An 18,791-nucleotide genomic window follows, 5' to 3' on the forward strand; every position below is an offset into this window, starting at 1 on the left:
CCAAAATGATCCGTGAGCCTGGCAGAAGTCGGGTTTTGGAGAAGAATTACTTGGAGTGCTAGGTTGAGAGGTGACTGTAGTGGCAGTGTGGCCACCCATTTCATAGCATGGCACCATGGGGTGGGGAGGAGGGTGATGCCCTTAACTTTGCCCCACAACATTTTGGGGTGGGTGGCCAGAGAGAGTTGGTCCCTTGGAACCAAACGGGGACAAGAGGTGGAGGCGATATGGTGGTTCCATCGCCTACCCCCTGCCACCAGGATGATGGGGCTGCTGCAGCTGGGTTTCTGGTCCCAGTGGAGTAGGGTTCCTCTCACCTCTTCCTGGGGAACCCGCTGGGATGGGGCTGGGCACCCATCTTGCCCTGTCCCCAACTAGGGGCCCTGGACAGTTGGGGGCAGGGGTTGGCTCACCAGAGTCATTGTGGGGCAAGCCCTGTGGTGTTGTCGGGGTACTGGAGCTGGCGCCGCCATTGTCGGACAGGATCTGCTGCCGCAGGAACGGCCCTGACCATGACCATGGCTGGGGGAGGTCCCAATTTAGGTCCTATCTGTCTCACCTATGCTTCACCTCCCCTCCTCTCCAATGACATCTTCTACCCCCAACACCAGGGACTCTGTATGGGGATGCCAGGCTGAGCTCTGTGAGCAGCACTCCCTTGTGAGTAGCTCTTCTCTTCTTCCCCTTCAAACAATGGGCTCCTCTTAAATCAGAGAGCTGGGAGGGGCCTCAAGAGATCACCTGGTCCAAGTGCCTAAATCAGTGGTACCCAAAAGAAGTGCTGAGGCACACGAAGGTCCCCCTAGTTCTTTGAACATTGATATGTTGAGGCCCTCTCTGTTCCCACTGTTGGGCAAGTGTAACCTTGGGCAAGACACTTCACTTCTTTGGACCTTAGTTTCCTCATCTGTAAAATGGGGATCCAGTACCTCCTCTCCGCCCACCCCCTTGAGTTTAGACTGCAAGCTCTATGTAGGACAGAGACTGGGTCTGACTTGATTATCTTGTATCTACTCCAGCACTTTGCTCAGTGCCTGGAACATAGTGTGCACTTAGTAAATACTGCAATTATTATTATTATTGCCCCGGACCAAGTGTAGCCATTTGGCTGCCTTGAGGCAGGGAAAAATTCAGGGTTCGCTCCCGTTCCATACCATCTTATTACATTTTGCCGTGTGGCTTAGTGGATAGAGCATGGGCCTGGGAGTTGGAAGGATCTGGGTTCTAATCTCAGCTCTGCAACTTGTCTGCTGTGTGAGTTTGGGAAAGTCACTTAACTTCTCAGTGCCTCAGTTACCTCATCTGTAAACTGGGGATTAAGATTGTGAGCCCCAGGTGGGACAGGGACTCTGTGAAGCCCGATTAGCTTGTATCTCCCTCAGTGCTTAGTACAGTGCCTGGCGCATAGTAAGTGCTTAACAAAGACCATTAAAAAAACCCATCATGACATCATCTGCAACATCAGGCAGAAGTCCATCCAAAGAGTGTTTGCTCTGCCGCAGCCCCACTCCCCTCCCCTTCACCTGCTGCCTCTAGAGGTAATGATGTTGGGCAGTGATGAGAACCCCAAAGAGTACAGCTCTGAGACCCCGACTTCCATCTCATTAATGTAACACTTTTGACCTGCCTCATCTTGGAGAGGTGCAGAGGGACGGGAAGCCTCTGTCATCTTTGCTAGGGGCAGCTCTGGCCCCCCACTGCCTCCCTTTCTGGCTATCTTACCCTGAGAAGCCAAATCTGCTCCAATCCCTGCAATGATGATACTAATAATAATTGTGATATTTGCTAAGCACTTACTATGTGCCAAACGCTATACTAAACACTGAGGTATATACAGGGATAATCAGGTCAGACACAGACCCTGTGTCACATGGGGCTCACAGTCTAAAGGAGAGGGAGAACAGGTATCGAATCCCCCTTTCATAGATGAGGCCTAGAGAAGTTAAGTGACTTGCCCTAAGTCACACAGCAGGCCAGCCGTGGAGCCGGAATTAGAACCCAGGCCCCCAGATCTATGCTCTTTCCACTAGGCCATGATGCTTCTGGTGATTTGGAACATTATTCTTTTCAGATAGGATTGCTTTTACTTTAAATTGTCTTAGAAAGTATCTGGCAGCAACCAGAAATGGAGTATATACGTTTCTGTCTTTAATTTGGCTCGATGTGATTCTATAATTAGTTTTTATTCAAAACCGTCCTACTAAAAAAATATTTGGTGGAGTTGAGCCCCCAGGTGTAGGCGAAAGGGTTGGGGGGAACGGTACACAAAGAGGTTGGGACGCCCCCGGGGTTTATTCAGCCAGGATTTACCTCCATCCTTCAGGACACCCGTGTTCCAGTCGGAGACAGATTCTGCTTCCTCCGTCGGGCCCGGGTGGCGTCTGTTCAGATCCCAGTGGGAAAAGGGAGTTGTTTTGCAATCTCAAATGCGGCCAGCAGGGGTCAGCACAGACCACGTTACTGCCGCCGGAGCGGCGAATGGGGCCCCTGCCCTGCAGAGGAGACATTGCTAGATGTGGGGAAAGGGGAGCTCAAGAGAAGGTCTTTCTTTTGGGACCGTTTGAGGGGGGTCTTTCGGCTGAGTGGGGGCTCTGCGTTGCAGGGAACCGATCTGGTTCAAATGCGGGGGGTGCGGGGGGAGTAGTCTGTCTCTTTGTCACAACTTTCAGCCCTTCCTTCATGCCCCACCCTAAGGCCCTCTCTCCACCAGCCCTACTCCCCGCCTAGCTCTCCCCACGACTCCCTGTCCTCTTGGCCAGTGAACCCGGGGTCAGGTCCTCCTCATGTGAAAGGCCAATCTAGTGGGAATTTGGGAAAGTTCGGGAAGATGGAGAAGGATATTTTCAGCCATCACCCACTATTGGTCTTGGGCAGCTCCCCTGGGTCTCTGCCTAGCATAGTACCACCCAACCCTCTCCCCATGACCCCTTCCTTCACAACTCACCCCTCACACCCTTTTCAGCAAAACATTGAGAAGCAGCATGGCCTAGTGAAAAGAGCATGGGCCTGAGAGTCAGAGGACTTGTATTCTGGGCAAGTCACTTGACTGCTCTGGGCCTCAGTTGTCTGATTTGTAAAATGGGGATCAAATCCTCCTCCCTCCAAATTGGATTGGGAACCCCGTGTGGAACAGGGACTATGTCCAACCTGATAAATTTATATCTACCCCAGTGCTTAGAAGCAATAAAAAAATGCAAAAAATACCCCCAATTGCTGGCAGTCTGTGTGGCCTCTAGGGCTGCATCCTGGGGAGAGGTCAGCCTGTACTGTACCTCACCTCTGGCCTTGGCCCTAGGGAGGTACAGGGTCTCCCGGGACACAGACGTCTGGTGCCATTTTGTTCCTCCTCCATTCTTGAGTAGGGAGTAGGTGGTGTGTAGGGCAGGACCTTGGCAGCCATGACAGGGACTTCAGGGGGAACCCGCTTTCTTTAGTCTTCTGGTCAGGAATGCCTGCCTGCTCCAGAGTTCATGACAACACGTTGTCTGCAGAGCCCATTACGGAACAGGATCTGGAGTTCTGATGCCACTCCAATACCTCCCTGCTGAGGGCATTTGCTCCTTGTTCTGGGTCTCAGTTTCCCTTGATAAAATTCTCAGATTGTGTCTGGTGTCCTTATCTTAGGCCTCACAGTCTCGTCCAGAGATCTCCCGTCCCACAAGATTGTGGGGGAGCAATTCTCCATCTAGACCCTTGAATGTGGCAGCTCAGCCAGTGGGTGAGAGGATTGGGAGGTGCAGCGGGGAAGGAGACTAAACTTTACACACAGGAATCTTGTCACTTCTTCCTAGCAGCCAACTTGATCCTCAGCCACAACAATCATAGTTGAAAGAGGGATCTGGCAGTAGGAGCCTGAGTCATCTTTGACCAAAGTGAGGCTGAGATCTGCCCAGTGCCCAAAGATACCAAAATGGCTGAAACAGCACTAGAGAAAATCATCTTATCAGGCCCACAACTGCAGGACAGAAAGTACCTTTCCTTCTTGGTTCTCCTGTCCCCTACCATGCTCTCTCCCCCCTCTCCTTTTTAGTTGCTCTAATTACTCACTGTCATCACTTGGTCTCATGGGGTCCACAGCTGGGGCACCTATGGTCAACAGGTTGTGTTTCTTATTCACATCAATTCACATTTTGAAACTATTGTTCTAGCTTTGCTGGGTCTTTTTGTGTCTCCCTCTGGTCTAGTGCTCCGCACCCAGCAGCAGCTCATTGAATGCTACTCATATTGAGGATGGTGTGTGTATATGTATGTACACGTGCATGTGTGTGCTGAGGTGTTGGAAAGAGCACGGGCTTGGGAGTCAGAGGACGTGGGTTCTAATCCCGCCTCTGCCACTTGTCTGCTGTGTGACCTTGGGCAAGTCATTTAACTTCTCTGTGCCTCAGTTACCTCATCTGTACAATGGGGATTAAAAGTGTGAACCCCATGTGGGACAACCTGATTACCCTGTATCTACCCCAGCGCTTAGAACAGTGCTTGGCTCATAGTAAGTACTTAACAAATACCATCATTATTATTATTTTGCATGTATATTTGCTCCCCCCCATAAAAAAAGGGAAAACACAAAATTAAATGTGTGTGGTTGTGATGGTGGGGGGGGAGACAAAGACAAAATAAAGATGGTACAAAGGGAGGTCGCAATGCCTACTGAAGAGCAGTCCAGTGCTCTCAGAGGGGGAGGAAGAGGAAGAAAGGAGGGAAGATGGGTAGCTGGATCCATGGTGCAGACTTTGCTAACCAGCTCCAAAAGCATCCCTGAAATCTCTACCGCTTCACCTCGGCATTTCTAGGTAGGGAGATCGATCCAGCAGTGGGAATTTTTTACCAGGTGGTGGGAGTGAGGAGGCGAGCTCGCTGCTAAGCATCAGAATGGGTCCCAGGGGCCGGGCTGGAGACAGCTATAGCCAGCACAACTCTTCCGCTCCGAGAATGCTAATAAAAAAAGGCAGGCAGAGCCACTGGGGATGTTTTCTCTCTACATTTTATTATTTCAAATCATGTGAACAATTTGATAGAACGTGTGATAAAAGCGAGAGGCTGCATCCAACATTCTCAACTACAGGGCCCCATGTCCAGCGCAGGGTGGGATTCAGAGCGGGTTACTTCCATACAGCAGTATTTCCTACAGTTAGAGCTAAGGAACTATGGTTAACATGTCTCACAGCACTTGGAGCAACCTCAGGGTAAGCTCAGACTCTGGGATGGGGAAGGGAGGGAACAGAAACTGGAAGGGAAGAAAGGAAACTGGAGGGAAGGGGAAAGGAGAAGGGAAAGGCAAGGAGGAAGGAAAGGGAAGTGAAGGAGAAGAGGAAGAAGGAGGGGGTGGAGAGGGGGATAAGGGCAAAGGAAGAGAAGGGCAGGAGTTACGGGGACGGTTTTGAAACGGAGAAAGGAGCTCCCGTTGACAGTGACTGTTTCTCAGCTGATATCAAACAGCCCTTGGGAAGTGAACTCTGCAGCTGTGCAAGGCCAGGGTGGGGCCCCTGTTGGGAAGAGAAGGCCGGGGAAGTGGGGGGGGGGGTGTTAGGAAGCTGCACGCACCATCACTGCACTGGGAATAGGAATGGGATCCAGGTGTGGGAGGGGGAGGGGGATACCACTCCATTGGAAACAACACGATCGAAGCAAACTATGAAACAGGTGTAAACATACAGACATGCTCAAGGCACAGAATTGACTGTAGATCATCTGTTTTTCAGGACAACATAACCATTTAGTACTTGACATTTTTAAATAGGTTTTTTTTTTAGTTTTTTTATTTTAAAAGCAAGGTAAAGAAGCTTTTTTTGATTTGAAATTTCTTCAAAGGAATGTTTGTGTGGTTTTTTTTTCCCATTTTTGCTGCTCTGGGCAGAAAGGGGTATTGAGGTGAGGTCCTTTGGACCCACCCCACCCTGCATCTCTGGCCCTGAGAGCAAGAGGTTAAATGTAAACATTTGGAAACAATTTTTTTCTTTTCTTTCTTGCAAAGCAGACACCACTGTGAGAGCAATATTACATTTCCACCATAAAACATTTGCATTTCAAAACCACTAACATGTGTATACGTGTTTCCCGCCCCTCAAGACATAGAATAAAATAAAACCCAAACAATTCACCCCGATTTGAGCTTCTGCCCTTGAGTTAAGAATGAGAAGGCTGTGGGTGTTGTAGTCGGGGGCGGGGGGGGAGGGGAGAGGGGCCGGGAGGTGGGGGGAAGGAGGGAAGAGACAGGGTTCAAACACAAACATCACACTCAGCGGGCAGCGGTGGGGTGGGGTAGCAACCTGGAAAGCCTTGCATTCTTTACCAAAGTCTCTCCGTTAGAAAAAAAAAAGACAAAAAGGAAACGAGAACAAAACGAGAAGCTGATATTGTTAAAATGGCGCAGTCCTTTCTTCCTGCATCTTCCTCCTTAGAACAATTCAAGTAATCCTGGGGGGTTGGGGGGAGAGAATAGAGAGACCGATTAGTGCTGAGTTTTGAGGGTGACCTCTCCTCTCTTGCGGAGCAGCAGAGCAGATGCCCTGAGCGGGATTACTGGTAGGGATGGTGTCTCACCCCTCGAAAGCTCCTAGAGCAGAGTTGAAGCTTTAAATAAATTCTAAGAGCAGTCACTCCTAGCTGGCTGGCCTCTTTTATTTGCCTTTGTCTTATCTCCTGTAGGTCTCCCTTCCTCTCTCTGTGCACTCTGTGTACTCTAGATACTTTCTGAACAATAACCCTCTGCATTGCCAGGGCCACCACTGGCCTCTTAGAAACCAGCAGCTGGTTGCCAGGTTACGAGGGGCCTGCTGGGGACTCTGTGAAACTGGGGGATGGCAGGCATGGGCTTGGGGGAAGGGGAGGGAGAAGGGGGAAGGAGTCACAGCCCCTTCCCCAGATCTAGTCTGGCCCAGTTTATACCTGCTTAGGATCCAAGAGGCTGGGGGAAGGGTGTGGGTGGGTGCCTGACCCTTCTTCTTGTGCTCTGGCTGCCCCGGTCTAAGCCCAGCCCAGGGCCCGGGTCCTTACCTTCCCACACTGCCTTTCAGAAGAGCCCGCAGTCCTTCAGGTTGTTTTTGATGATGACATCGGTCACGGCATCAAACACGAACTGCACGTTCTTGGTGTCAGTGGCGCAGGTGAAGTGGGTATAGATCTCCTTGGTGTCCTTCCGCTTGTTCAGGTCCTCAAACTTGCTCTGAATGTAGCTGGCCGCTTCATCATACTTGCTGGCCCCTATGGGGAACGGAGTGTGGGGCGGTGAACAGCAGAGCTCCCGCCACCCTGCCTCCCCACTGTGGCTGGCCCCCACGCCATCAGTAGCATCCATCCACTCCCCGAATTGGTTGTTTTCTCTGTCGCCTCTTCAGTTGCCACAAATGACACTGAAACCGCTGCCTCCGGACAGCCCGGAGGCCCCAGTTCTTCTCCCCCACCCCCCGTGGCGCTAACCGGATCTCCGCTTCGGAGCAGCCGCCGGGGACCTGCTTGGAGAAAAAGCCGCGTGGAAGCAGCTGCCTGGTAGCCGCTGTGGGGAGGCATTACTGGGACCCCGTCTCTGCTTTCACCTCTGCTCCATCCCTGGGAAGGCCCTGGGTATCAGTGAGAAGGGAGCTGGGTGTTCCAAATGTCTGGGGAAGGCAAGGTTGGGGAAACTGAGGTTCTCGACCCCACTACCCCTTTCCTGGCTCTGACATTTCCACCTGATGGAAATCCTCGAGGGAAGGGGAAAGGGAATAGGCACAGATTAGCAAATTGGAAGTCACGAGACCTGAGTTCTAGTCCTGGCTCCACCTTTTAGCTGATGTGTGGCCCTGGGTGATCGACCACTAGCATTTACTTTGTGTGGAGCCCTGTATTGAAGCGCTTGGGAGAGCACAATATAAAAGAGTTGGTAGACATGATTCCTGCCCACAAGGAGCTTTCAGTTTAGAGGGGGAAACAGAAATTAAAATAAATTACAGATCAGAGAAATAGTAGACTATAAGGAAATGGACATGGGTGTTGTGGGGCTGGGGTGAGGATCAAAGTGCTTAAGAGGCCCACAGCCAAGTGTGTACATTTTTTTAAAAATAGTATTTGTTAAGCACGTACTATATGCCAAGCACTGAACTAAGCATTGGGGTACATACAAGTTAATCAGGTCAGACAAGGTTCATTCCCACATGGGGCTCACGGTCTTAGTCCCCATTTTACAGATGAGGTAACCAAGACAGAGAGAGGTCAAGTGACTTGCCCAAGGTTACACAGCAAAGTGATGGAGTTGGAACTAGAACCCAGGTCTTTCTGATTCCCAGGTCCATGCTCTATCTACGAGGTCATGCTGCATCTAGTTAACACAGAGGGGAGAGTTACTTAGCCTTTCTGGGCCATGCCCTGGATTCTTGAAAATGTGGATAAGATCCCAGCTCTCCCTCCTTTTTAGACTGTGAGCCCTGGGTGGGACAGGGACTGTGTCCAATTTGATTATCTTGGATCTTTCCCAGTGCTTGGCACATAGTAAGTGCTCTGAATAAATAACAGCAGCAACAGGAACAGCAGCACCAGGGGCCTAGGCAGACTCTGCTGCTGCCAATAAGCAGCCAGCCCTGCCTTTCTGACCTCAGCCACCCCAACACGAGGCAACAGCTTTTGTCCCTTTGGGGGCTTCAGCTGTTTCATGGGGAGACTCGCAAGAGGTGATGCTGGGCTCAATAGGTTCCTGCTAGCCCTCCCAGTTCAGTGAACCTATGGCTTTTCCCTGGCCCACTCTCTCCCCTGGGGGAAGGGCTGGCTTCAGCTCCTTGGGAATTTAGTGAGGGTCCACAAAGGCTGAGGTCTGTGTGTGTGGGGAGGGGCAGGGATCAGGAAAGATGGCAGGCCTCTATTCTGTCTCTCATTCATCTACCCTTCAGCTCCACTAGCCATCCTTCTGTTGGGGGTCCAGGGTACTGGACCTGAGTCCTGAGCAGTGGGGGCTGTGCTGGGCAAGCTGCCCACTCACTCTTATCCAGCTGAAGGATTTCAGGGTCAAGAGGAAGCAGTTCACCTTCAAGACCTTCCACTGCCCTTCAACGGTCCCAGCAGGTCTTGGGGTGGGGCTGGGATCTGGGGTTGATGCCTCAACCCGACCCATAGTCCTGATCTGTTTCCTGACATCCCTGGGAGTGCGAGGGGAGTCCAGCCAGGCCCTCAAGATAAGACAGAGGTCAGCAGACCTCCCTCCAGAGGCCTCCAGGTCTCTTGTGGGTCCTGTTACCGCCAGATGCCAGGGTAGATATAGGATAATCAGGTCAAACACAGTCCTTGTCCCACATGAGGCCCATAGTACAAGTAGGAGGGAGAAGAGGTACTGAGCCCACAATTTACAGGCTAGGAATTGGAGACTGAAAAGTTGAGTGTATCGTCCCAGGTGACACAGAAGGCAAATGGTGGAGTAGGGATTCAAACTTGGGTCCTCTGACTCCCAGGCCTGGGCACTTTCCACTAGGCAACACTGCTTTTCCAAGACCCTCTAACACCCTTCTGGCTCTGGCTGGAAAACAGCACCTCCTTGTTTGGATCCAGAATGCTGTGGGATCAGCCCCAGCCTGGAGGTTGGGACTCAAATCAATCAATCCATCATTGGTATATATTGGATGCTTACCGGGTGCAGAGCACTATACTAAGCCTGTGGGAAAGTACAATTCAGACTCCAGGGCTCTCTCACCAACTCTCTGGTGACCAGACAACTGCTACCCAACTTTGTGTTCTTCAGTTTTCCCCATCTGTAGAATGGGAACATAATCTCTCTCCCCACCCTGAGACGGCTGTGTGCAGCTCTCAAGATGAGAGAGAAAAGGAAGTGAGATGGTCTGTATATAGTTTCAGTGAAAGAGATCAGGAAGGCTAATGGTTAAACACATTGGCAGCAGCTGCTGGGCTCCCACTGGACCTGGGCAGAGGTCAGCATGCGCCTGGGGGCCAACAGGGGTAAGTACTCTGTGCTGTTGAGGTGAGGGGCCAGAAACAGGCCAAGGTAGGAATGAGTCCTCTGAGGGGCTTCCCGCCCAGCTCTGGCATTTGCCCAGGCCAGGCAGTGAGACAGTTAAAAAGCCTCTTCTCAATCTGGCTCTAGCCTGTGCTGCTAGAGGCTCCGGGGAACTCCACGGGGCCGGGAGAGAGGGTATAGAGAACACTATAGTGCTGAGAGGGTCTTTGGCTCTGATTGGGCTTTGGATGACCGGCAGGTGGGATCAGTCAGAAGGAGCCCCTTGTGGCCCCAGGCAGGGTCCTGGAGTCAACAGTCTAAGCCAGAGAAAGCCAAGTCACTTTCAAATTCCCCTAATTGGGGTTTCTTGCTCATGAATCCACCTCGATCACTTTGATTCATCTTGACCTGGGGGTTCCCGCCTGGCTATTGGAAGGCTCTCCTCATGGGGACTCCCCTCCCCGTGCTGCTGCTGAGTTAGCAACAGTTTCTGCTCTCTCCTGTGCCTAGGTCTAACTGGGGGTAGCTGGAACTGTTCTCTCCCCCCAACCCCCACTCCATCTAATAATGTTGGTATTTGTTAAGCGCTTACTATGTGCCAAGCACTGTTCTAAGCGCTGGGGTAGATATAGGGGAATCAGGTTGTCCCATGTGGGGCTCACAGTCTTAATCCCCATTTTACAGATGAGGGAACTGAGGCACAGAGAAGTTAAGTGACTTGCCCACAGTCACACAGCCGACAAGTGGCAGAGCTGGGATTCGAACTCATGAGCCCTGACTCCAAAGCCCATGCTCTTTCCACTGAGCCACGCTGCTTCTCATCTAGGGTAGAGGCCTCTGGTGGCTGGTTAAAACCATCTAGAATGTGTTATCTGGAAGCACCTGCCGACTCCATGTACACCCATTTAGGCCTTTAACTCGAAGCCTGGACCCCAGGCTCTGTGCCCCTATACCTGTGTACTCTGGGAAGCAGATGTTGAGGGGGCTGTGGAGAATCTTCACTTCAAACAGATCCTTCTTGTTGAGGAAGAGGATGATGGATGTATCCGTGAACCACTTGTTGTTGCAAATGCTGTCAAACAGCTTCATGCTCTCGTGCATTCGATTCTGAGGAGAGAAGCAGATACAGGTGCTCACCGTCCAGCTGCCAAATATCCCAGGGCAGACGAGATGACTGGCAGTTGTCGGGCCTCATTGAGCCAGATCCAATGACCACCCCGTAATCCCAACCCAGGTCAGGCAGGTCTTGCCTGGGTGTCAGGGAGCCAGGGCCTGGACAGTCACACTTGTAGAAGGTGTGAGGGCAGTGAGTGAGCTAGTGGAGGGGTTAATTGCGGGGGCGGGGAGCAGCCTGATTCTCTGCCTGGGGTCGCACTGGCCCCTGGCTGAGTCTCAGGCGACTCGGGGACACTCAACATGAAACAAGAGGAGGCTGGGTGGCTGGTGCCAGAGCTGGCCAGGGCCGGGAAGGTCGCAAGCTTCATCCTAACCCCCGGCAGCCTGTGCCATGCTGACAAGGCCCATTAAGGGCTCGGCACCGAGCATCAGGATATCCTCATCACCCGCTATCTGGCTGCAGCTGCTTGGGAACAGCTACCCCAGCTGGCTGCCAGCGGCGGCTAGAGCAGCGTGGTTTTGGCCTCCGGCTGAGTTCCAGCATACTCACAGGGGAGCCTGATAGAGGCAGGAGTGTGCCTGGGAAAAGGGCAACCCACATCCATTAGAGCAGACAGCTCCACGTGTCATCCGAGCTGGAATTCCGCTCACTGACCAGCTTGTAAAATCGAATCCGCTAAAGCCTGTGGCGCTAATTGGACAGTGGAAAGATAAACACAACTCCTAAGCTTCTCCTGCCACGAATGGCACGAGTCATCGCACCAGCGAGGAAAGTGCAGAAGGTTCCCCACACCTAGTTGAGTCCCAGACTCCCTGGGGAAAGCAAGTCTGCTCCTCAGGCCGTTGGGGAGCCGGGAAGGGAGAAGCAGAGAGTTGTGTGTGTGTGTGTTGCGGGGTGGCGGGGAGGGGAAGGATGGAGAGAGGTCCTGGAATTGGGATCCGGCAATTTCTCTTGCAATCGGTCCTGGCAAATTCTCTTGTCCCTTTCTTTTGAGGGGCCCAAATACCTTTCCCTCCCCTGAGTTAAATTCTCTCGCATAAGGAATTGGGAACCAGAACCCAGGAGTCCCAAGTCTCCATCCAGTCTCCCTAACCCTGTTGCTTTGCTTGATGGGATTAATCCCTGCTTGGAGGGCACAGTCTGTGAGAGTGTGTGTGCGAGAAAGTGAACATGTAAGAGTATGTGTGAGAGACTGCATGCATGAGTATGATATTCCTAGGGCTGCGGAGAATGTTGTGTCAAGGTGGGAGGAAGGGGGTGTCCCATGCTCCTTACCATCTCCTCATCTTCAGCCAGCACCAGATCGTAGGCACTGAGGGCCACACAGAAGATGATGGCAGTCACCCCCTCGAAGCAGTGGATCCACTTCTTCCGCTCAGACCTCTGGCCACCCACATCAAACATCCTGTAAAGAGAACAGCCAGGCTTAAGCCTCCCCTCCTGGGCCTAGGCTTATAGGGCTCTTTGCTTGGAGAGGAGCTGCAGCCAACCGGAGGCCAGGTTTTGTCCCTAGAATCAGGCCCCTGCAGAGTCTACTCGTCTTTTGAGCTCCAAATTCTAGGTGGCTCACAATATGCCTTGGCCCTACTCACAGTGGAACCAACATATTGCCACTCCTCCCAACCACCTCCTCCTCCTCCTGTTCCCTCATGCTGTTCTCCAAATCACCAGCCCAGTGGCTGAACATCAGCTTTCCGGCCATGGTGGACATGCTCAGAGCTCCCTATTAGACACAGACTTCCAAGAAAATCAACCAAGAAAGAAGAGAAAAGGCAGAATGTGCAATTGCTTTTAGCTTGATTCTCATTAGGCCTGTGGGAGGCCTGGGGCATGGGGACGTTTTTCTGTGGCTCAAACAGCCTTCTGGGAGCCAGCTGTACAGGGGGCCGGGATTAGCAAGCACTGCATTCACACAGCAGGTGTTCAAAAGGTAGTGCTGATGCTGATTCATCCACCGGAAATCCAAGGGGTGACTCAGGCTCACCCTGTCTGGGAGAAGCTCAGAGACTTGGGCAAGTGGGGATGGAGCCAGAGTCAACCCCATTGCTTTAGTCCCTGGTTTGTTCGTGCCCTGGTAAAAGGTCTGTGTGTGGGCCCCCTCCCAAGCCGACCAGGGTCTCGGACACGAACGCTGGGCTTGTCCTCTCCATTCACCCAATCGAATGTTACCAAGTGGCTCATTTGAACACCAGCCTTTTCCACATCTCAATCCAGGAGGCAAGTGGCCCAGGCCAAGGAGGAAGGAGTCTCTGGCATCTATCTTTTGACAGACAGGGGAAGGGTTTGCTGGGAGAGCAGTTGAATAACATGGAAAATTCACATGAGCCACACAGGCTGCAGAGTTGGCATGGCCAGGGCCAGCTTCTCCCACAGGTCGCTGCTCTGGGAATAGGAGGTGGGGCCAGTTCCTCAAACAGAGATAGTGGTTAAATAGACCTGGGCAGAGTTACCAGGCAAGTCAGTGGGAAGAACACTATCTACCAACCCTGTGGCAGATCCTGCTGAAAAATCCATTTGCGTTACTGTGGGTTTGTCGGGGAGACTTCCCCACTGCCATCCCACACTCCCAGTTCAGAGAGAGACGGAGGGAGAGAGAGGTGGAGGTAGAGGGAAATAGAGGAAGAGAAAGATGGAGGGAGAGATGGAGACAGGGATTAAAGTGGGGGTGGAGGGGGCAGAGGGAGAGAGAGGGGAAGGCAGTTTCCCCTTGTACCGTAAAAATGCCAGCCACTCAAACGCCCTTCTGCAACTGCTGGCCGAGGTCACTCTGGAGGTCAGCATGCCAGACCTCCCTTTCCCCAGATGGCCTGCTCTCCCCACATTGTTTCTCAGAGAGGCTGGGGGATACCCCTTTATGCCAAATGTATTCCATCCATGAGGAGGTCTCAGCTTTGTGGATTAGCTGTTGCAACCTGCAAAGCTTCTTCATGTTCTAGGAGTTCTCCAAGCACCCAGGGATGGGACAGAGCAGTCCCTGGGCTGTTGGAAGCAAATGGGGAGCAGGCACCTAACTGGGGGCCCGGATGCTCCCTCCCCCCCATTTCACACCAAGGATTGCTGAAGGTCAGAAGCCCAAAGTACTATTATTATTATATTACTATTATTATAATAGTATTTGTTAAACACTTACTGTAAGCCAAACACTGTTCTAAGCTCTGGGGTAGACAGAAATTAATCAGGTTGGACACAGTTCGTGCCCCACATGGGGCTCACAGTCTAAGTAGGAGAGAGAACAGGGATTGAATCCTCAGCTCAAGTGTTCAGATGAGCCTCACTGGTCTCCCTGTTACAAATGGGGAAAACTGAAGTCCACAGTGTCAACCGAGTCACAGTCTTAGTATCCCTTTACCTCTCACCACCAGCTTCTTAGCCTCTGCCCATCCCTCACCCCCCCAACCCAGCTCAACTTCACCTGGAGGAGGGGAGGGATGAAGTCCTGTTTCTGCAGGACCAGGCTCCCATCGCAGTTGTGTTTAGGGGGGAAGAAGCTGCCCTCATTCAAACCAACCACTGAGCGAGCCACTTGGATTGGAATTCCTGGGTTAGTGGGCTGCCGGGATGCCAATGTTTCCTTTTGGGCAGGGGAGAAACTTGGGGTGGAAGGCAGTGAGGGCTGGGCAAAGAGTGGAAGGAAGAAGGGCGGAAAATGTGATGGGGGCAGGGAGAAAAGTAGGAAGGTGGAGGGGGATGAGGAGAGGGGAAAGCAAGGAAAGAGAGTCCTTACCCCTTCACCTGATGCCATGGTCCCCAGTCAAGCTGCAACAGCTCTGGCAAGGGTCTAGGATGGACTAGCTGAGGGCAGAGCTGCTACAGCTGTTTGGGCAGTGGTGGACCAACAACAACCAGGGCTGGTGACTGGAGGCTTCGGGTTGGAGAGTTGTGCAGTGGCTGTGCAGCCCCATAGCGTTGATGCAGTCACTGCGGAGACTCTGGAGCCCCATCTTCCACCGGTCCCTACAGCCACACCCAGCTGGCCTGGACGGACTGCATGTGAAGCAGGTCCATAGCTTACCCTCTCTGGGTTCCAGGGCTGAGGTGGGCTAGCTTTCCCCCCGACCCCAAAAGTTGTGGGGACTTTGCCCCCTTCTTGCCAATCCCACTGGGGAGATCACAGCAACAGAGGGTGCCACCTCCACAGGGGCAGGGAGAGGGGATCACGAAGTGTAAAATACAACCTCTCTGAAATGCCATGAACAGGCACCCCTCCCTCCCCTCAATTCTGATACCAGAGTCTGGAAAGGATGGTAATGTTCTATACAAACAGCACAAGCACTACACTGTCCATACTGGGCAGTTATGATTCGATCAAAGTCTTTGAGACTGCTCGGATCACTCATGGGAGAGTGGGACTGAGGAAATAGGTCTAGATGCTATACACACTGGACCAGCACTCTCCCCACCTTCAAAGCCTTACTAAGGTCACATCTCCAAGATGCCTTCCCAGACTATGCCTTTTTCCCCCACCTCTCTCTCCCTTCCGTGTCATCTATGTACTTGGATCTGTCCCCTTTGGACATGTGATATTCACCCTACCCTCAGCATGCACATACATATCCATTATTTATTTATATTAGTGTCTGCCTCCCCCTCTACCCTGAAAGCTCACTATAGGAGGGAATGTGTCTACCAACTCTGTTGCACTGTACTCTCCCAAGTGCTTAGTATAGTGCTCTGCACACAGTTAATTGCTCAATAAATACCACTGACTGACTAATTCATTCAATAGTATTTATTGAGTGCTTATTATGTGCAGAGCACTGTACTAAGCACTTGGAATGTACAAATCGGCAACAGATGGAGACAGTCCCTGCCCTTTGACAGCCTTACAGTCTAATCGGGGACTAATTGATCAGAGCTAGGTCAGGAGAATGCAAAGGGAAGAAGCATGACTTCAGATATCCCTGAGAAAATGGCATGGCATAGTGGATAGGGCATGGGCCTGGAAGTCAGAAGGTCAAGGGTTCTAATCCCAGCTCCGCCACATGTCTGCTGTGTGGCCTTGGGCAAGTCACTTAACTTCTCTGGACATTAGTTACCTACTCTGTAAAATGGGGATTAAAATTGCCCCATGCGGGTTCACAGGGACTGTGTCCGACCTGATTTGCTTGTATCCACCCTAGTGCTTAGTACAGTGCCTGGCACATAGTAAGCACTTACAAATATCACATTATTATTATATCTCAGATATAGATGCTTTTCCTCGGGCCCTGGAAATATGTGGTAACCAGCAGGGAGGAAGAGTCTGAGCTAAATTGAAAGAGAAAATGAGCACTTGGGGGGGGGGGCAGTCTCTGCCAGGCAGAGCTCTCCGCTGAGATTAGACCTGCACAACTGGCCTTGAACAGACTGTCAAAGTGACCAAGGAACTGGACTAATAAGGGATGGGGAACAAACTGCCCAGATGCTGGCTGGAATAGCAACCCGCTCCTGGAGCAGTCTAGGGCCAGGTGTTGGGGAATTCAGCTGGGGGGTGCACGGGGTTGCCAAGGGGGGCAGTTGTCTTTGTGACTCTCTCCTTGGCCACAGGAAAGGCTTGGCACAGGTCAAGCAGGCAGGCAGACAGGCAGGCAAAGGGGCCATCGGCTGAGAGAACTCGAAAGAAAGGGAAGAAAGACTTAATCGGAACAGGCAGGGAGGTGGAGAGACAGTCCCACCTTTGGAGACTCTGTCCCTGAAAATCTGTAACTTTCCAGGGACAAAGCCCTAAGGTGGGGTGGGGTGGGGTGGGAGGTAGGGGAACAAAAATTGTTGATTTGGATCTCGGAAAACTTCAGCAGGTCATTGCAGAAGCCACCTTCCACCACCACCTGGGGGGAACCTGTTCCTGTGCTTTCAGCAGACAGTGTTGCCTCAGCACAGAAAGGGCCTAACGACCTGTCAGCAGAACCAGTTCTCCCACATTCACTCTTGTTTTATAAAATGATTCTCCCAGGTCTAGAGACCATCACACATAATATTAGCATTCAGGGCAAAACATCCTATCACCTGCCAGCTGCAATCCAGAGGATCTCTGACCCACGCACAGGTGGAAAAAGAGTCACACACATCTACGATCTGGATGACTCCGATTGCCAAACTGAGGAATGTTTTTACAGCAAGTCAGACTGCAATCTGTAAACACCGGTCATTAACACCAATCCCTGTTGCAGATCACCGAGGAAGCTTGAGGAATACTGCACATATAAATCCTGCAGCAAAATCTGCAGCTAAATTATAATAATCGTAATAGTATTTGTTAAGTGCTTACTATGTGTCAAGCTCTTCTCTAAGCGCTGGGGTAGATACAAGTTAATCAGGTCGGACCCAGGCCCTGTTCCACGTGGGATTCACAGACTAAGGGGGAGGGAGAACTGGAATTGAATCCCTATTTTACAGATGAGGAAACTGAGGCACCGAGAAGTGAAGTGACTGGCCCAAGGTCACACAGCAGGCGGGTAGCAGAACGGGGATTAGAATCTAGGTCCTCTGACTCTCAGGTCCAGGCTCTTTCCACTAGGCCAATAGCAAATTCCGCCTTAGGAGCCCAAAAGAGCTGCATGGGACCTACCTCCGGGGGCAGAACTAGGCCAGACAAGCAAAGAAGCTGCCTTTGTCCCAGCCAGATTTGGGGGGATGCTAGGGGTTAACCATGCGCAGGTGGGTTGGTGGAGGGTACACTTTTTCTTTTATTTTCTGGGGCCCAAACTGAATGGCTTTAGGAAAGCAGGTAAAGCTAAGGCTTGGAGATCCAGGAGCACCCCTTTACCCCCTTAAGGAAATTTGGGTGGTGAGGGAGAAGGTGGGGGGTTAAGGGAGGGGTGGGAGGCACCCAAATGCTCCAGACACAAAAATCTGCCTTGGGCATAAAAGAATCCAATTACACCCCTGCTTATCTATATCACAGCAGCCAAAATGATGGAGATTAAACTGTGCCTGACTTTTGGCCAGAGCAAGGCTTGATGTTCAAGATGAAAGGTTTGTGACAGAATTTCAGGAAAGCATGGTTGTTCCTGGATAATTTTGAGTGACAAAAATTACTGTAAATAGACCTGAAGGAAAACTTCCTTGATAACAGGTATAGGCCTTGACGGATCACGAACAAAACGAGCAAAAATGCAAGATGAAAGTTGAATGACTACCGTGGGTTCTAATCCTGGCTCTGCCATTTGCCTGCTGCATGACCTTGGCCAAGTCACTTCACTTCTCTGTACCGCAGTTTCCTCATCTGTAAAATGGGCATTCAAAACCTGTTCTCTCTCCTCCTTAGACTGTAAGTCCTGTTTGGGACAGGAACTGTGTCCAACCTGATTAACTTGTATATACCCCAGGATACTAAGTAAGCACTTAACAAATACTACAATTATTGCTATTATTATTATTATTAGCTTCTGTGGATTACTCCAGCAGGTAAAGTCCATTACATTTGAAGAGCCTTAAGGAAGGAGCTGTATCTTTTACTTCTGTTATATGTTTTCAGGCACCAGTTCAGTGTTCTGCCCACAGTAGGTGCTTAATAAAGGCTGCTACTCACAAGAAGGTAGACTAAACTTGCTAAGATTGGACAGCAGTACCTAACAAACCAAAAGATTTGGGATAACAGACCAGATATCTTGTCTTCTCAACTTACATATCGACACTGCTGTTCTCTTAAACAGAAATATCCCAGTAACATACACAAAGGCGAGAATGAAATATGAGGGTCTGGAGGAGGGACAAACATACAAACGTGGAGTTTGAAGTACACTGAACTCAAGTTGAATCATCATCTCAGGGAGTGGGGTG

The 18,791-nt window shown here is 51.3% G+C and overlaps 1 protein-coding gene across 3 annotated transcripts in view; it reads right to left on the minus strand.

The window, feature by feature from the left end:
• Positions 1-4,963: 4,963 nt before the first annotated feature.
• The window catches only part of GNAI2 (G protein subunit alpha i2), a 153,157-nt gene continuing 139,329 nt past the window's right edge, over positions 4,964-18,791 (minus strand). For all 3 annotated transcript variants that reach the window (XM_029050767.2, XM_029050768.2, XM_029050769.2), the window contains exons 6-9: positions 12,306-12,435; positions 10,867-11,020; positions 6,994-7,200; positions 4,964-6,414 (exon numbers count right to left, since the gene is read on the minus strand). In XM_029050767.2, coding sequence (XP_028906600.1) covers positions 7,010-7,200; positions 10,867-11,020; positions 12,306-12,435 — 475 coding nt within the window. In that variant the 3' untranslated portion in view covers positions 4,964-6,414; positions 6,994-7,009. The remainder of the gene's footprint in view (positions 6,415-6,993; positions 7,201-10,866; positions 11,021-12,305; positions 12,436-18,791) is intronic.

This window comes from Ornithorhynchus anatinus, chromosome X1 (assembly GCF_004115215.2).
Source record: "Ornithorhynchus anatinus isolate Pmale09 chromosome X1, mOrnAna1.pri.v4, whole genome shotgun sequence".
NCBI lineage: Eukaryota > Metazoa > Chordata > Mammalia > Monotremata > Ornithorhynchidae > Ornithorhynchus > Ornithorhynchus anatinus.